Source organism: Choloepus didactylus, chromosome 2, assembly GCF_015220235.1.
Source record: "Choloepus didactylus isolate mChoDid1 chromosome 2, mChoDid1.pri, whole genome shotgun sequence".
In the NCBI taxonomy this organism is placed as follows: domain Eukaryota; kingdom Metazoa; phylum Chordata; class Mammalia; order Pilosa; family Megalonychidae; genus Choloepus; species Choloepus didactylus.
The window spans coordinates 7876792-7895639 of record NC_051308.1 but is presented as its reverse complement, the minus strand read 5'-3'; the positions used below and the strand labels follow the sequence as shown (position 1 = coordinate 7895639).

Below are 18848 nucleotides of genomic sequence, written 5' to 3'. Positions count from 1 at the left end.
TTTGCTCTATAATATAAACATTGTATTCCTCTGTAGGCACCTCCAAATGGCAATGATGACAATAATAATAGCTAACATCTTGTGAGCACTTAAAATGTTTGCTGGGCATTGTGCTCAAGAAAACCACATCTTTTTAATGCTCACCGCAACCCAGTGAGCTATTGTTATGTGTTTATTGCCATTTTACATATGTGGCATAAGTTAAATAATTTGCTCCAAGATACCCATCTATCCAGCTTGTAGATGGTGGGGCCAGGGATCACTAGCAGGCAGGAGGACTCAAGAGCTCATCATCTTTAATTATGATGTCACATCTCACCCTAAAACCCACAACCTTGGGTACAATTTCCTTCTCTGGAGAGGTTCTGTGCCATACACAAATAAGTAGATAGACTTTTTTCCCATTTCATCCTCATGAAATTGATCTTGATCTCAAAAAAATATAGTCTGTATTTGTGAATGAGTCCCCTGCCTGGGTTTGTGGATGTCTGTTCAGGCTGTGGCTTGGGCTACTGAGGCAGAATAGCCTGAAGGCATCCAGCATCTGATCAGAGAGTGCAGACTCTGGTGGCACAATAGATTGGTAAGTTCTTCTTATTTCACCTTCTGGAATTGTTTATCAAAAAGTAACAGAGGTTTGTTTCCTACTGGCACTAGGTGTTTTGTCCTGGTCCCTGACCACCACACCATAGAATTTTTAAGGAGAAGCCTGGGCTGAGGGGGATCTGAAAAGGAGAGGGACATGTGCAGTTGTGGTACTGGAACATGAGACCTGAAAAAGAAATAATTTCATTACTTTGAAAGTTCAGAATGTTTGTTATTTTACTAAGGATGACTTTCAGTTTATTAAAACTTTTAAAAGTAATCTTAAATATTGGGGGCCTCTGCTGTCAGGTACAGAATTCTGAAAGCCATGCTGTACACAGGTCACTGATTTGTGGGGTTGTTTTATTTCTGGAGACTAAGGGGGGAAGCACAGAGCACAGAATGGTAGCCTCTTGTTGGGGACACTTGTGCCACCATTGTCAAAGTCCACCCTACTGGATGAAATGCAAAGGTATAACTCTTATCCTTTCACAGTTGGTGTACCCCACCATTAGAGAGATGAAAAGGAGTCAAAGTAAATACCCTCTTCCTTTGTTCAGTCTCCTATTTTCTTTCCCTGCCCGAAGCACTTCTACTGAGCCTATTCATTTTCCATCCATTGCCTCTTGCGCCAAAGAATCTCAGTAAATAAGTCATTTATGGAGGGAAAAACACACAAAGCCGTTACTAGGAAGCAAAAAGTATGAAAGGTTCAGCAAATCCTAGGAACATTGACACAAAGCTATGCCATAGGACAGCAAAGACAAAAATGATTCCTGTTGGAAAGGAAGAGGGTTAGAGTATGGAGTGAGCTAAGATGTGGGCATTTTTCAGGTAAAGATGATTGGGATTGGATTTGAAATTGAAAAAAAAATTTTTTTAAGCAAATGTTTTGGTTTATTATTCATATATAAATATATTTTAAGCATGTTCCTTACTGAGAGGAAGATAATAGAAAATAAATCAAACAATGCCCATTCTATGCCAGATGCCACTATCAATATTCTTAGATAACAGACTACCCACCACGAACAGGAGGACAGGATGGTACGTAAATGAGCACTGCATTAAATTCAGTATGTTTTCCATTTGTATCAGAAGCAAAGCAAGTTAAAGTGAGAGCCAAGGTTTTCAAAGATTAACTCAGATTTAGACACTACACAAACTGGAAAGAAAAAGAAGGCAATGTTCATCACCAACACAGGAAGAAAAATCCATCTCCTAACTAACTGTTCTCCATTCATCCACTCTTGACTACAACCCCCAAGCCCCCAGCCTATTCTCAACACAGCAGCAAGAGCGATCCTTCCAAAACTTACCTCAACACCCCCAGCATCTTCCCAGCTCACTCAGAGCTAATGTCGACATCCCCACAATGCCCCCAAAGCCCTACAACATCCACGCCTCCCCAGCCTTTGCCCCTGATGTCATCCCCTGCTGCTCTCCCTCTCACTCACCAGACCCCACCCACACCGACCTCACGGCTCTTCCTTAAGAAGTCAACCTCAGGGCCTTTGCACCTTTTGTTCCTTCCATCTATGGAGCTCTTCCCCTGACCGTGTGACTCTCTCATCCCCTTCAGAAGGTCTTTTCTCAATGTCGCCTTCTCAGTGAGGCTTTCCTGGACCAGTCTACTTAATATCTTAGTTCTTTCCAGCCTGCCTTGTTTTCCTTCATACCACTTACCACTATCTGACATATATTTTATGTATTTATTTATTCTCTTTCTTCTCCCTTTGAAATGTAAACTCCAGATCTAGAGTCTAGAACAGTACTCGTCAGAGTAGGATGGCATACATGTTTGCTGAACCAATGAATGGATGTGTGAGCGTGACTACAGTTCTTGTGGGAGCTTCATGGGGTTCTTCACAAGAAGGAATCAGCGACTCAGTTTTACATTACAGGTCTGCTACCTGGAGATGCTGTGTGTACTGGTGTCTCCAGTGTGTGGACTGGTGACCTCCAGAGTGTGAACTGGTGACCTCCAGAGTGTGGATGGGTGATCTCGAGGGTATGCACTGGTGACTTACAGGGTGTGCACTGGTGGACCTCTAGGGGGTGGACTGGTGACCTCCAGGGTGTCCACTAATGACCTCTAGGGTGTGCACTAGTGACCTGCAGCGTGTGGACTGGTGACTTCCAGGTTGTGAGTGGTAACCTCCATGCGGTAGACTGGTAATCTCTGGGGTGTGGACTGGTGACCTCCAGAAAGGGATGAGGGTCAGGAAGAGAGAGAGAGGCACCCCTTTTGACAGAGTCATCACTGGGGACAGAGGGATCATTTACCCTGGGATGAATATTGAAAATGCCTCTCCCAGTAGCAGCTGTCCAACAGATAGGCAGGCTCTGATTCTTGAGAGAAAAGAGCTTACCCTGAGTAGCTTTTCTTCTTTCTGACTATGAACATTATAAATTCATGCAGATACCTGAACAGAATAGGCAAGACGTTTAGACTTGAAATACATTCCCTGATTGTTTCATCATGAATTTAATCTGACGGTTTAATCTTATCTAGGAGTTTTATTATATGGTTATGAACTTGCAGGCTGGCTGGCAGAGAAGGGAAGGCAGGGGACCTGACTGGCCATCAGAGAAGATATTTCCCTGTGGGGACACACCAAGCAGCCCCTAGAATGGAGACTGCCACTTCATAGACTTTGTTAAGCCTAAATGATGTTTCTTTGGGGAAGGGGTACAGGAGAGAGTGGGAAGCAGGGTAAGAGTGTGAGAAAAATCAGAAGAATAAATGCATCTGTCTATTGTCATTTCTTCTACATACAGTCATCTGAAACTCAGAGCACAAAAACTGAGCCTTTATTTTAGTAAGCCCAGACTACTTCTTGTCTCATACCATTCACTAAACAGAGAACTCTTGCCTCCAGTTTAAAAAAAAAAGAATCTCCCAAGACATCATTTCATTATGGCATTTGCACACAAACACAGCCACCACCCAGCAGCGGTCTTGGACACTGACATGACTGGCTGAGGAGAGATTTCTGGCCGGTGTGGCTTGATTCTACAATTACCATAATCTCCACTCTCCAGAGGTGGCGGCTGGTGAAGTGGATTAGTGCACAAGCCTTTGGGGTCTCTGGAGAATGGAGTTAAAATCCTGGGCTTAAGTCCTAAGTAAAGATGAAGGGGATTGGTCTCATGGTTTAACCCCTTTGGGGGCAGTGAAAGGCACAGCTAGTTATGATTATTAATCTTATTCTGACGAAGCACAGCCAGAAGTGTGCTCCTCCAGAGAAACTGGCAGCAGCCCAGAGGCTCTGCCTCTCTGAATTCACTCTGGGCTTTTTCAAACACAATGTGAATGTTTTCAAAAGAAATCACAGTGTGGCCATTTGTTCACTGGCAGAGGGAAGTTTGCTATTTTGCAAAAGTGCCCATTTGGGCTCAAATCATTTAAATGGAGATAAAGCAGCCTGTGATTATCAGCACATTAGGAAAAGAGGAACAGATCAGTTCTCTTGCCTTCTTTCTCTACAGGTGTATTTCTACTGGATTTGCCGGGATTCGAGGGCTTTTGAATGGTTTGCTGATCTCTTACTCTCGCTGGAAACACAAATGACCGAGAAAGGGAAAACTCACTTTCTGAGTTATCATATATTTCTTACTGGCTGGGATGAAAATCAGGTATTGATAAAACTCTAAGAATGAGCAGTATTACCTAATCTGTCTAATAATAGAAGAGTAGAGGAATACCTCCAGTTATCTTGCTGAGGACTAGCAAACAAAATAAACAGATTGGTGAATGGACAACAATCCAAATTTGGAAATCCAAGATAAATTATGTCATTAAAAGTTGCATTTGTCATTTTAAGAGTGTCATCAAATGAATGCTATTGATTGGCTGTATCATCTAATTAAGCTCCTAATTGTTTCTAGTTCCATGCTTCAAGTTGTTCAAAGTTAAATTAAAAAAGTTCCCAAGTATTTTCATTCAAAATTTTGTAAAGTATGTAATTTTCCACAGAAAATAATTATTATGAATTAATAAATATTATGAATATAGGATTTAAGAGATTTCCTTTTCTTAAGGAGTTCCTATAAATTGGGTGCATGTATTTTTATTCACCTAAGATCAAGAGGATCTTGTGTTTTGGCAGGTGTTCTGTGGTTTGCTCTATTAGTGAAATGCTAAGATTGAGTTTACCAAAAATAATGCATACCAAAATATTGCATTTTGGTAGCATTTTAATACTAATAATATTGAATAATGACTATTGCATTTTAACTCTTTTTTAACCCTTAAGTATGGGAGTTAGCTGTGAAGTGATTATTAGATTATGGAATGTATGTTCTAATCAACACTCTATAGCAGCTATTATTAATATTTACTTTTAAGAAAAGTAAGTCTGCATCGAGATTTGCATTAATTGCTAAATTTACAAATAAATTCTCTCTCTCTTTTACACACACACACACACACAACTATAGAACATTGTTGTCACTTGGGTCTGTGCTTCTGTAAATAAGACTTTGCTTGAAATTCTGTAGCTAAATGAATTTTTATGGTCTTATTTGCAGTTCTCCTTAAATATCTTATTCCTCTGGGATAATTTGAAATATAGATTTCTTGAGAACTAGGCTGAAATATTTTAATGAATTAAATAGTGTTAATTATGTTTTCCAAGCAAACATTTTCCTTATTCAGATGGGATTTTTGACTAATGATCCATTTGGTGAAGTACAGAAACAGCTTTTGCTTTTTGCTTTCTGATATTGTGCTTGCTCTCCTGCTCCTAAAGTGAATTGATCCCAAGTGTCCACTCAGACATTCCCAGGCATTTAGGAGATATAACACTGAGGTTCTGGTTGATTTTTTGAGTACACAACCATGCCCCATCCCATCTCTGCCCTTTCCAAGACTACACTATAAAACGTACTTTTGTTCTTAATACAAGTAAATTAAACATGTTCTTAAATTTTTGCCATGACATGTTGGAAATACTTTAGACTTCCAAACTTCAGGCAGGAAATCACTCATCTGAACATTTCATAAAAAATAAATAAATAAATAAAAAATTGGTGCATTCTGCCAGTAAGGAATCAAGAGGCTCTTTTAGAAATGGCCAGTTGTTAAACTGAATTCAACAACCTCAAAGTGGCAGAATGACAAGAACAGAAGGAACAGATGGGAGAGGTATTATAAAGAGCAAATCAACAGGGTTTGGAGATTAATTGAACATTGGACTGAGAAATGTGGAACAAATATAATTCCAAATGTTTGAACAATCAGTGATTGGTAGCTCAGCGGTACCACCAATTTAAGTAGCTAGTGATACTTTTTCCTTTTGAATAAATGCTGAAACTTCTTAGCAAGTACTTTAAGGCCTTTCCCAACCAGATCCATACCCACTTGCTGTATCCCACCACCCACCATTTTCCTCTGTGAGCCTGAGCCTCCAAATGATGTGTTTTCCCAGCATGCTGTGCACTTTCATGCCTCCATGTCTTGGCTCATAGTGTTCTCTCTGCCTGATGCCACTTAATGCCTTCTGCCCCTGCCCCACTGCCTCCTGTGAGAAATCATTCTTTAAAGCCCAGTACCCAGTAAGACCCTCCCCATTTCTCTTAGAATGACCTGGGGCTTTGCCCTTGCTCCGGAGAACTTTGTTTCTATTTCTAGTAGAAAAGCCTGATTCATATTGTAGGAGCTTTCCCTTCTGCTAGATTACTAGTTCCCCATCTCTTATCTTCTTGCTCTTTCTAACGCTCGGTTTCTAGTACACCATCTGCCTATAGTAGTCACTCAAGAACGGTGTGTGGAAGTAAATAAAAATAAGTAATTTGGGAAGTGGGATGCTTTATTCCTTTCTAGGATCATCTAGAAGTAATCATAAGAATTGTACATAAAAATCTGTAATGGGAAGTTTGAGGTGCAGGACTTGAGCAAGAAGATGAAGGTCTGGGAGAGAAAATAAGTTTGGACTCATCGTTGTAGATTATGCTAATGGAGCCCATGAAAATACAAGCTTTTTGAAGAGGAGAGATGCAAAGGAGGTTCAGGGAGCTGAGACTAGAATCTTGGAGGACAGGTACATTTTAAAATAGAAGAATATGATAAGAAAAAAAAAAACTCTGTTTTTTCCTTGTATCAAAAGAAGTGTCAGAGAGAGTGTCAGAGAGAAGTAGAAAAACTACAATTTCGTAATGTAAATAGAACTAAGAAGAAGCAGTGTTCAGCCAAGAATAAAAGAGGGTCATTCGATTTGGTAGTTGATGGAAAGGGATTGACTGGCAGCCTTATCTCGTCAATCCTAATGCTAAGCAAGAGAGTTGTGGGCATGCAATACTGCCACCTTAAATTGGAGGCTGGTACAACCCTGACGTTGATTTCCAGTTCTGTTAACAGGGCTTCTTCTGGTTTCCGACCCTAGTCCTCAACCACCACCTCAGTTTTTATTCTGTATCCTTGTCTCTTATTTGGAGCTTCAGTCTTTATCTTGATAAACCTCCTAAAAAGAGAGTCCTGCCCTACTCTTGCCATTTTCTCCACCTTCTTCTTGCACTGGAATCTTGGTTCTTAAACTCTATTGCAATTGTAGCCTTCAATCTGAAGTCAGATTTGCCTGATGGTAATTTCCTTGCAGCCTGGGTTTCTGAGATTGGCATGCACCTTGGTCAACTGGCCTGTTGGGACACTCCACCTCCCCAAACCTGGCTACCCTCCCAGATTGCTGATAAGGCATGGTCAAGTTTGCAGAGTGGACCTGGGGATAGGAGATGGGTCCAGCAGTGTTGTTACCCAGACTGATCAGGAAGGAGCAAGAAGAGACAGAGGGCAAGAGCAAACTTAGCCCAAAAGGGTAAACCCATGCTCTGTGTTTAAGCTGGCAATGGCCTTTTCACATCTCCAAGATTTAACATGCAGTGAGTGGAGACAGCAGGTGGAGATTATTTTTGAGAAGTAAGGAAGACAGAAGGAAGTAGTTAAGTACTTGCTTTCCCTTAGCCATATTTATGATATTACTCTCATCCATAAAAAATATTTATATATTCTTTCTAGACAGATGTCAGTGCACACTCACTATGTATAAGACATCTTGTTTTAATAGACCCAAGGCAGGGTACAAAGACAAATGAGACATAATGCCTGCCCTACAGGGCAGAGTCCCTGATATCTGATACTAATGATAAGCATTTGCAGCACTGTAAAAAGCATTTTGGTATGAAATCTACATACACGTGTATTCACTTCATCCTTTATTTAGTAGAAGGTACCTATTTATTTCTCCAAATGTCTTCTGATACCACTGTTTTTGCTTTAGGCTGTTCACATAGCTTTACACTGGGATGAAAATACTGACGTGATTACAGGCCTAAAGCAAAAAACCTTCTATGGAAGACCGAACTGGAACAGCGAGTTCAGGCAGATAGCCTACAATCACCCCAGGTAAGCAAGCTTGCTTTTCTCTGCCTGCCCCAAGCCTCCCTGGGGAAATACAAGTTGCTGCTGAAATGGAAAGCTATTGGGCTCTAAATGGTTAATCTGCAGAACTGGGCCTTTTGTTAAGAGATAGAATGATTACCTTGGAAAAGATGGTCTTCCTTTATTTCAAGAAACACAAACCTCCACTTGACAGGCATGTGACCAGTTGACTGGCATACAACCTCCATCAATTTTCGGTTAAGTTGAGAATTGTCCCTTATCCTCCCTTTAAAGGTGGCATTTCTTAAACTACATATATATTCAAGAAATCTTTGGCGAACACAGTGGATATCTAACTACCCAACTGGATAATTCACTTATGCCCAACTATGAACTGTATCTAGCATGGCTAGCCAAAGCAGATAGAAAATGTCATTGTACCAAGCAGGGATTTAGGAGAGTGGTTGAGAACTCAGGATATGAAGCCCAAGAGCCTAGCTCTGCCATTAGCACTGGTTTACCATAAGCAGGTTATTTAACCTTTCGATGACTCAGTCTTCTTCTCTATAAACTGCAAATAATAATATTGCTAGGGTTCTGTGAGGATTAGATGAGTTAACACTTGTAAAGTGCCTAAAACATCGCTTTAAACAGAGTAAGTACTCAGTAAATATTAGCTACCATCATCTTTATTATCACTGTCATTATTGTTTTCATTATAAATAAACTTAAATGGGGGGGTTGTAGAGTACTGGCTCGGGTACTACAAGACAGACATGGAGTCTGAACCTCCTTTTTCTGGAGGTTACTGGTTGTACAACCTTGAGCAAGGTAGTTTATTTGAGCTTTGTTTCCCCCATTGTAAAATGTGGGTGATGATAACTACTTACAATGTAATTTTCGTAATTAAATAATATATAGCATATTGAAGAGCTTGGGAAGGTGTAAGGCATTAATGCAAACAGTTTTCATTGTTATTATACATCCCCTAAATCCTAAGTCAGTCTAAATCTTCTATGGCTCTTGAGCATCAGCATGTCCAATATTGTCTTCTTTTAAAGAATAGTTTCCATGTTTGAGGAAAGGACTAAAAGAAGTAAGGGAGTATACCGTGAGGACTTCTGGGGAACAGCAGTGGGCAGCTCATGCTAAGGCCCTGTGGCAACAGATGCTATTCCTGGCATGATCTAGAAAGCCAGTGAGGTTGGACAGAGAGGGTGAGAGGGAGAGTAGCCAGGAGAGGGAGATGAAGAGGTAACGGGGTAAGGGGTAGGGGTGGGGGGATAGTCCCAGCTCATTCTAAGACTTCAGATTTTACTCTGAGAAGGGGAGCCACTTAAAAGTTTGAGCAAAAGGGTGATCTGCCTTATGTTTAGCAGGATCTCTCTGGATGCTGTGAGAGGACAGCATGTAAGGGGCCTCCGATAGAGGAAGAGAGATCCTAACCATGGGGGTAACTTGGATTAGGGGGCAGCAGTAGAGGTGGTGAAAAGAAGTTGTATTCTGGATATTTGCTGTGAGAGGACAGCATGTAAGGGGCCTCCGATAGAGGAAGAGAGATCCTAACCATGGGGGTAACTTGGATTAGGGGGCAGCAGTAGAGGTGGTGAAAAGAAGTTGTATTCTGGATATTTTTGGAAGGTAGAGCTGACAAGACGTCCTGATTGGCTGGCAGTAAGGCATGGCCCAAGCCAGAATGGGGTTGCCACTCATTAATGAAAGGGTAACAGTAAGAGCAGCAGGCTGCCAGGAGGGATATCAGGAGTTCAACTTTTTGACACATTCAGCTTGAGATGCCTGTTACTCATCTGAGTGGAGATGTCCACTAGGCAGATAAAAATATGATTTAGGAGTTCAGAGAAGTTCAGGCAGGAGACCCCACTTGGGAGCTGGCAGCTTATAAACTGTGTTGAGAGCCACGAAACTGGGTGATGTGACTAAGAAGCAAATACTGGAAGACAAGAGTTCCAAGAACCACAATATTTGTAGGACAGAGAAATATATACTCTAGTTTCAGTTTACAGTATTCAATATGTTAATCATATCTACCTTATTAATAATGGCATTTAGGTCTTCTATACCCTGACTTTTAATCTGTCCACTTCATTGTTAAACCATAAAGAGTAAACAGCTAGTAGGGTGTTTCTAACTACTTCTGTATCTCCTGTGATTTCCCTACTGTCTTGCCAAATCTTCCCTGAGTTTTCATCCAATTCCAGTAGACTCCATCCATGTGAATTCACTTTGCTTAAACTGTGAGACCCTGTGCAGAGCTCCTCAACACCTTGTGCCCGAGACACCTGCCCAAGAAACCTTGATCCCAAAACAGGAGGATTCACTGAGGAGGTTCCAGGCCCCTGACTGCCCCACACCCAGCATCAGCCTAGCAAAGAGGCACTTTGAAGGGATGCTTATGGGGACTTACTCCTATCCTTGGGTCATCCTTGAAAGTTAAAGGTTTCCAACAGCAAAGCCCCAAAACAGCTTACCCCTCTGCCTCAGGGTTAGAGGAGAGAGTGAATAGATCAGCTCCCCAATCTTAAGTCTCTCTTTGACCCTACCAGGGCTTACCCTCAGAGGCCCTATGAGAACCAGTCAACCACCATGGCAGTTGGTCCCTGGGATTTCCCAGGCACCACTTCCCAAAACTCACTTGCTTCATTTTGCCTCTTGACTCTGGCTGACACTTTGCCTAGAACTTATTTCTGACTCAACTCTTTCTCTCCAGACATGAGGCTTTAAACTTTCCCTGGCGTCTGCAACCTCTGAATCTGGCTGCTCTCTGTTCCATACTCAATACCCATTCCTTCTTGATTCAGGATCACCTCTAGAACTACAGCCTCCTCTAAGCTCTGAAAGCTACCACCTTCATCTCGCACTCCACTTGTGCAGAGGTGGAGACAAGATAATTTCGTCTGTGGCTTCCTTCAAAAGATTAAAGATAGAAAATGAGCAAAACGTTAAAAAAGCTCACAATGTCACAGTGAGGTTTATTTAGTTGCCATTTTCTCATTTTGGAATAATAGTGTATTCATTTGGTAAATGTTTTAAACTCAGTTTTCCATTATCCTGGAATGATATACCCCACTTCGCAAGATTAGGGCACAGACACGTGGATCCCAGTTAGAAGTCCTCATACGTAATACCACTCTTTATTCTGATTGTCCCTGATTGACATTACACATTGTATTTGTTTATTTCTATTGCATATGAAATTTGCAGCCCAGTGGGAAAGGACTTTCAAACCAAACCATTTAATTATCTCCTTTCCCTCAGAAAGGTGTGAGCTAGGAACACGGAGTGTCAAGAGACCAAGTGTGGGACTGAGCTTGCACAAACTCTGCCCAGAAAATTCTGTTGCACAGCACTGAGAAGTGAGTCTGTCCAGTTTTCACAGAGAGTGAGGAGTAGAGGACAGTTTTAAGGTAGAGGGACTATCTAGCTGTCACTTTTCCTATTGCCCAGGTGAGGAGTGTGTTCATCCCTTTCCAGAGGCCATAATCAAAGTTAAGTCCACAAATACACCCCAAGCCCAATATAATTTTTCAACACAGAATCTCTATTAACTTTTCTCCCTGATGGGTGACTTCTCTTTTCCAGAGTAGAGGAGGCCCCCAAGGTTTGGATATCACTGAATCAAACCTCTTCAGCCAACTTCCCAGCCCCAAATTTGAAAGTAGCATATTTTTAATAGCCTTAGATTTTAAAGCATGACAACTTGTTATATAGGGGCATGTATAGCCAAAGGTCAATTACCAGTTTATCCCTGGAATACCAGATCCCTGGGAAAAGGATGTCACCAGTGAAGATCTGAGCGCCACCCTTCCAAAGGACTTTTTAAAATGACCCCCTTAAGATAATTTTGTTTCCTGCTGTGTAAAAAAGAAGATTTATGTTTAATGAAGCTTTTAATGAAGAAATCTCGGAAAGAGAATGCCAATAAAATCTAATTTTTAAACAAGAAAATCTAATATTAAGAAGTATTTCAATATCCTGGCCTTTGTCCAGATATAAATGAAACACACAATCCAATTACTGTTCTGCACAAAGGACAAAGTAACATTAATTTTCCTCAAGATGGTTATTAAAAAGATTAACAGTCTGTTTTCCCCTTATTATGTCAAGGAGATGTTTGTTCCCAAGCCTACTTGGCTACGCATGTAAGAGAGGTCTGACTTATCATTAGCTCATATCTTTTGGCAAAGATGGGTCAGAAGGAATTGGTGGATCTGTTAGTGGCCTCAGAAAAGGTTCTTTGTTCTCGAGGGGCTTTGAAGTAGGCTCTCAACCATTTCTATTCATAGGCCTTGCAAAGTCAAGGATTCTTAGGACTCACTCTTTTAAAAACATTTACCTGTTCACTAAAGCAGAAGTTCGTTCTTGTTCTAAGAAGAAGGAGTTAAATAAAAAGAATAAAAGGGAAAAGGGAAAAAGCATTTTTTTATAGAACATGAAAAATAGGACCAAAAATAAAGCTTGAAGGGAGCAGATCAAAGAGAATAGTGCAAACTATAAAGGAACCAGGAAATTGCACAAATAACAGTACTAGAGAAACAAATTGATGGACAACAGAATGAATACCAATAAGGAAAGGGGAAGAAAAAATTAAAAATAGATCAAAGACTGAAAGTAGAAAATAGGAAGGCGTGCTCTGTTGTTTTTGTTTGCAATTGATTTTGGTAATTATATCAGCTGTATTACAAAAACACAAGTATAGTTTTTAAAAATGATCAACAAATAATAAGTGGATGTGTTAAAAGTAAGTCTTTTATCGATATGCCCAAACTCATATGTGTGTAACAATTGTTGCATATTTCTTAAGTGAGACAAGCACAGAGAAGTACTCTAAACACAAAAACAGTGGAAATCATTCTCCTAATTAAAATGTAGTAGGTTAATTAAATACATTCATTGACATCTATGTCTTACCAGTCTATAGAAATGTGTGTTTTTTATAGAAATGGAAGCTGTATTTCTTTTTTTTTTTTGGTAAACTTTCTCAATATGTTCCTAAGCTTTAGACAAATGTTCAAAAAATTAGGGAACCTTTTCCGAGAAGGTAGACAGAATGAAAATAAATATATCTCTGTCACATCTAGCTACTTTTTTGATAAACACACATTGTACATAAACTCAGCCTTCTGGATTTGTAGATTAGTTGTTTTTAATTAGTTGAATAAAATGATTTTCCATAGGATTTATATCTTTCATCTTACACTTTAGATAATATTTATAGTTTGCCACTCTTGACTTATCTACTAATAAGTTCATGGTGCCTTGTAGGTGTAAAACTTTCAGCAATTAATTACCATAAATATTTTGAAGATTTGGCCATTTTGTAATAAGTTCAATAGAAGTGTTTATTTTATCTTGAAGAAAAAAAATAAAGAATAGAAGAGCACTACTATTTGTTAGAACAGTTCAACCCAATGATTAAGAAAGGCACTGGCTTACCATATGACTGGGGGCTTCTAATCCATATTGCATGGATATTTTTTAGCTCACCCATTGTTTTCAGAGATGTAAAAATACCTTTATACTAAGTTGAGTAAATGTGTCCATCTGGATCCACATTTGCTGTGTGTACACCCTTCAATTCTCATTTGTATGTGCATATGTGCAAAATGTTTTTAAGTGATATTAAGAAATTTGCATTCTGATTAGAGCGTACGGAGCCCTCTATCTAACTGGATATCCAAAACCTTCATTATATGACAAAATGTTCAGAATTCTCAAAGAAATAGACTTACATGGAAAAATGAAAATGACAACTCCATGAGAACAGAGCTATCATATACCTAATACTAAATGTGATTTTTTTTTTCATATTTAAATAGTACCCTTCCACCAGTTGCCATCCAGGTTATAATCAAGTGAAGATTCAATGAAAATTATTTGCATTACTGCATTTGTCGTAGGAGGTATTAGGGAGGTGGGTGAGCATAAGGCAGATTTATCTTTATAGTGTTAAGGTTTCTCTGATAGTATTATCTATCAGGTTGTTAATTATGGCAAAAGACCAGAATATTTATGTGTGAAGGTTTATATTTTTGTGTTTTATAGGAGAAAGGGGGATTTAATGAAAAATGGCACTACCTTTCTCTGAGCTCAAAGCTACAAGTCAACTGCTTTAATTTTTCTCTCCTATTCCGCTTGACCCATGCACCTCAGAGCCTAGCAGAGTTGCCAGAATTTAGCAAATGGAAGGGGAATGAGAAGGAAAAGGAAGCTGGGACAAAAGTTCTGGTTGCCAAAGAAACTGGAGTTGGTGGGAGCTGGCAGGAGGGGATCACAATGGTGAGCATTCAGGGACGTCTATAGCTCCTAACGGACAACTGAGTAATTAGGACCCAGAAAAGAGTAACTGGCAGACTGCTATGAATTGACTGGGAGATAGGTTAAAAAAAAAAAAAATGGCCAACACAATTATCATCTGTGGATATGAAAAAGAAGGTGTTATACAAAATATAATTATGCGATGAATCATTTGGAGGCATTTCTGATGACATTCACTTGGAAAGATTACCCAGAAGTTGTGTCCATTGTCTGATACAGAGTCTTTTGCTCTTGTGTCTTCTTGCTAAGCTCCCATAAATCCACGGGAAGCTTCTGTTTATCAATTTTATTTGCAGAATCCACTTGAGGTATAAAGTAATTTGATTTTTTTTTAATGGGGTTTAGGGTCTGCCCCTACAGGGTTATAACTTACTGAGCATAAAAGCCAACACATAAAAGCAAACATACAATTTAAAGAGAGAGGGACTCAAGGCAGCAGAACCTGGGGACAGCGAGGTGGTAGGATTACTCCCGGGTGCACGCACACTTCCATAGAGCTGCTGGATGGAAACCTCCTGGTGGGGGATATTTGGATGCCCTTCATGCGTGGCATCGCTGAACTGTTTTTGGAAAATGCATCAGCCCCAGAGAGAAGAGCACAGTAGTTATTTAGCAAAAAGAGGGGAGGGTGGGAAAGGAGGATTGTCTTTGTTGTTTATCAAAGCTAAAAGAAAAAAATGCTGTTAATGTACTTAACCATCTTTGCAGTCTGTGTAAAATTTGTCCTTTTTTCATCAAAGTCAGCAGCCCGCACTGATCAATGCCGTAAACGTTGTCCCTGATCCAGCTTCTTGTGCGAGTGCACAGCTCTGCAGCTTTCAGGCTGTAAGCTGAAGAATAATGCCTTGCATTTTCAGACTTCTTTTGCAGAGAATCCTTTTTTATTATTATTCTAAGCAATCATGGGTAATTAAATTTCATAAAAGAATTTTTTCTTTACCAATCCCAATAGGGATCTGTTGTAGCACTTGTCCTTGTCTCATAAAAGAAAAAGAAACCCTACTACATCTGTGCTTTAATCACTTTGGGAAGAGGCTTGGCTCTGTGTCTCACAGTATGCACTCATGAGGTGAAGACTCCATAGTTGGAATCATAAATACTGAGGAGGATAAGCAGGGCAAGCAAGCAAATGCACATGTGGGGCCAGTGGTGCACAGAGAGCATGGTAGACAGCACATGGCATTTGTGAGACCATTTGGTGATTACGTAAACATGACAGTTATGGACCCTGTGTTCAGAAAAGCATGTACTTAGCTGTGTGGCATAATCAACACATCTTCAAAAAAGGCCAGGCAGCTGTAGACTGCTGGTGGCCACTAGTGGAACACCTGCCAGCCAGCAATTGGAACCCTTTGAAATGGAGTCTTAAAGGCACAGCATTATAGAGCATTGCCAGGTTCTGCAGACAGTTCCTGTGGCTGCAAATCAAAGGGCAGTCTTAGCCTGTTAGGAATGGACCAGTGGGCAATCTCTTTGGTGACACCTACTCTAATGGAAAAATATCACCACCCATGAGGGCATCTTTGAAAAGAGATGCCAGGAGAGCTTGGTACCAGACACAAAGCAAAGCTGTGAGTCCTTTATGGGAAAGGTCTTGCCTGACCCAGCTAACATCATTCAAAATGCATCAGTCCAGAGCTCAAAAAATATAGTGCTGATTCCAGTAAGTCTGTAATTGCCTCTGGCCTAACACCCCACATGACATCTCCTGTTCAGCTTCCAGGAACGGGTAGACTTAACAGCAGACATCACATGGGGTAAGACTGTAAGCTAACAGGTGCCAAGAGCTCAGGGCTCAAAGGTGTACCTGCAAAGCCTTGTCTAATCCTCGTAAAGATTCTAGGATCTTAGTACTAGAATCCTCCCCATTATATAGATGAGGAAACAGAGGCTTTGAGAAATAGTAACATTCCCAAAGTTACCCAGCAAGAAAGGGATGGAACAAGGACACTCTTAACCATGGCATTATATCACCCCCATAAACACCTGAGAATGCTTCACTAAGTCACAGCTCATATTTTTCAATGGAAATATTTTCTGTAAAAGAACTTTCTGGAATTTAGCCGTGGGAAGGCTATCTTTAAAAATAGCACTTACACATTCTAAACATGAATTCCTTTGCAAATGAAGTGGTTTGAAAAGTCTTTTTGAAGGTAGAGTTTGAACTGGGTTTAAGCCATCAATTTCTATCAGGGACATTATGGTTCTGGAAAACAGTCCATTTTGTTTAAAAAAAATCCTATGTGTCAGTAAAATATGGGTATGATGCATGGCAGAGAACCATGTTAATACATAAGCTAAGAAGAATAAGGCTACATAGGCACTTCTCAATGCAAGCCAGGTATGAAGAAAAAGAGGGGATGTCAGGGACTTGCCTTAGGCTCCGAAGAATTTCTCTAAGACAATGTTTCTCAAAGTGTGTCTCACCAGACCATCTGACTCAGCATCATCCAGGGTCCTTATTAAACATGCATTCCTTATGAAGTTCTGATACTTGCTACAACCTGGATGAACCTGGAAACATTATGCTAAGTGAAATAAGTGAGACACAAAAGGACAAATATTGTATGATTCCACTTACAGGAAATATCTAGAATCAGCACATTCATAGAGACAGAAAGTAGATTAGAGGTTACCAGGAGTGGGGGTGACGGGAAGGAAGGAGAAATGGAGAGTTATTGGTTAATGGGTACAGTTTCCATTTGGGGTGATGAAAAAAAAATTGGTAATGGATGGTGTTGATGGTGGCACAATATTGCAAACGTAATTAATGCAGCCAAATTGGAGACTTAAAATGTGTACAATTTACACTAACGGTTAAAATGGCAAATTTTATGTTACATATATGTTGCCACAAGATAAAAAAGATAAGAGTACAGGACCGAACATTTTTTTCAATGCATTCCTTAGATTAAAGCCTAGGAATCTCCATAATGATCTGCCTAGATGAGTTTAGGCATACCAGAGTTTGAGAACTTGTGATCTAGCCTAAAGTAACTAGCTGAGTTTGTGCAGAGGTTGGAAAATTGCTTTACAAGGAATAGCAAATTCAAGAGGAGGAAGGATATGGTCTCTGTAAGTCCCTGACGAGAGTAGCTCATCCAACTTCCAGAGAGAGCTGGAACTACCACCAGGACACGGTGTTTTATGCATAAGCAGAGCAGGTGGCCATGGTTACAAAGGATTTGAGAAGCCCTGGGACAGGCACTAATGCAAATATATCCCCTTAACACAGTTTTTCAAACATCATGATTAGAGATAATCACATTTGGATGACTACATTTTAAAAAAAGAAATTTATTTTTCCTTTCCAACTCTTCCTTTTGGCTTTCTTTGAAAATAAAAGTGTTTCCAAGATGAGAAACAAACTCAGTAGCTATTAATTAGCATAAATTTTCTTATCTATAAAAAGGCAAGGTTGAACAGAAGAGTAGTAATACCCAGCCCTTATAATACCCTTTTGAGTACGTTATCTCATTTTGCTTTCAAAAAAACATAGCATGTCCTTGTGGTTATCCTTGTTTTACACTCAGAGACTGAGCTCCAGCATCTTACCCAAGACCACACAGATAATAAGGAACAGAATCACTTATTCATTCAACAAACAAGAATTGACCACAGCCATGAGTAAGATAGGCTAGATTCCTGCCCTCAGAGAGTTTGCATTCTAGTCCTGGATCCATGAGGACCCTAAGCAAGGTCAATTGGCATAAACTCCAGGCTCTGTCGTCTCCACATCCCAATCCCATCCTCAGTCTTCATAGCCCCCTCCAGCCTCAGCCATATTGCACCCACTTGCCTGTGCAATGCAGCGCATAACAGCACTCCCCAAACCCGATTAGCGAACATGATGCTCAAAGTTGGAAAAGGGAATCTAAGAAGAGAGGATGGGGATGAGGAAAACACACACAAAAAAAATCACAACCACAACCATGCCACTAATTGTGTAATTCTGTCCTGGCCTCTGGCTAGCCTTACCTCTGTGTAACACTCTTCTCGTTCTTATCCCTACTGCAGCAGCAACATTGGCGTGTTCTTCTGTGGACCCAAAGCTCTCTCAAAGACCCTTCGAAAGATGTGCCGCTTATATTCATCAGCTGACCCTAGGGGTGTTCATTTTTATTACAACAAAGAAAGCTTCTAGACCTCATAGGTAAAATCCATGCATTGCCTAAGTGAATGTAATCATTTAAGCCAGGGATCAGGAAACTTTTTCCGTAAAAGGGCCAGATCATAAATATTTTCAACTTGCAGGCCATGTGGTCACTATCACAACTATTCAGCTTTGCTGCTGCAGCACAAAAGCGGCTACAAACAATATATGAACAAATGGCACAACTGGGTTCCAATAAAACTTTTTTTTATGGACACCGAAATCTAATTTCAAATCATTTTTGTGTGTCCTGAAGGTCTTCTTTTGATTTTTTTCAATAATTTAAAAACTTAAAAATCATTCTTGGCCCACTGTCCATCCAATAGCTAGATTGGCCTGTGGGGGTGTAGGTGTTAATCCTTGACACACTTCATCTTTCCTCAACTCGAATTCATG

The 18848-nt window shown here is 40.2% G+C and overlaps 1 protein-coding gene across 1 annotated transcript in view; it reads left to right on the top strand.

The window, feature by feature from the left end:
- Nucleotides 1–18635, top strand: part of NOX3 (NADPH oxidase 3) — a 62193-nt gene extending 43558 nt beyond the window's left edge. Inside the window, exons 11-13 of the mRNA XM_037810902.1 lie at nucleotides 4078–4224; nucleotides 7863–7987; nucleotides 18317–18635. Coding sequence (XP_037666830.1) covers nucleotides 4078–4224; nucleotides 7863–7987; nucleotides 18317–18443 — 399 coding nt within the window. The 3' untranslated portion in view covers nucleotides 18444–18635. The remainder of the gene's footprint in view (nucleotides 1–4077; nucleotides 4225–7862; nucleotides 7988–18316) is intronic.
- Nucleotides 18636–18848: the final 213 nt, after the last annotated feature.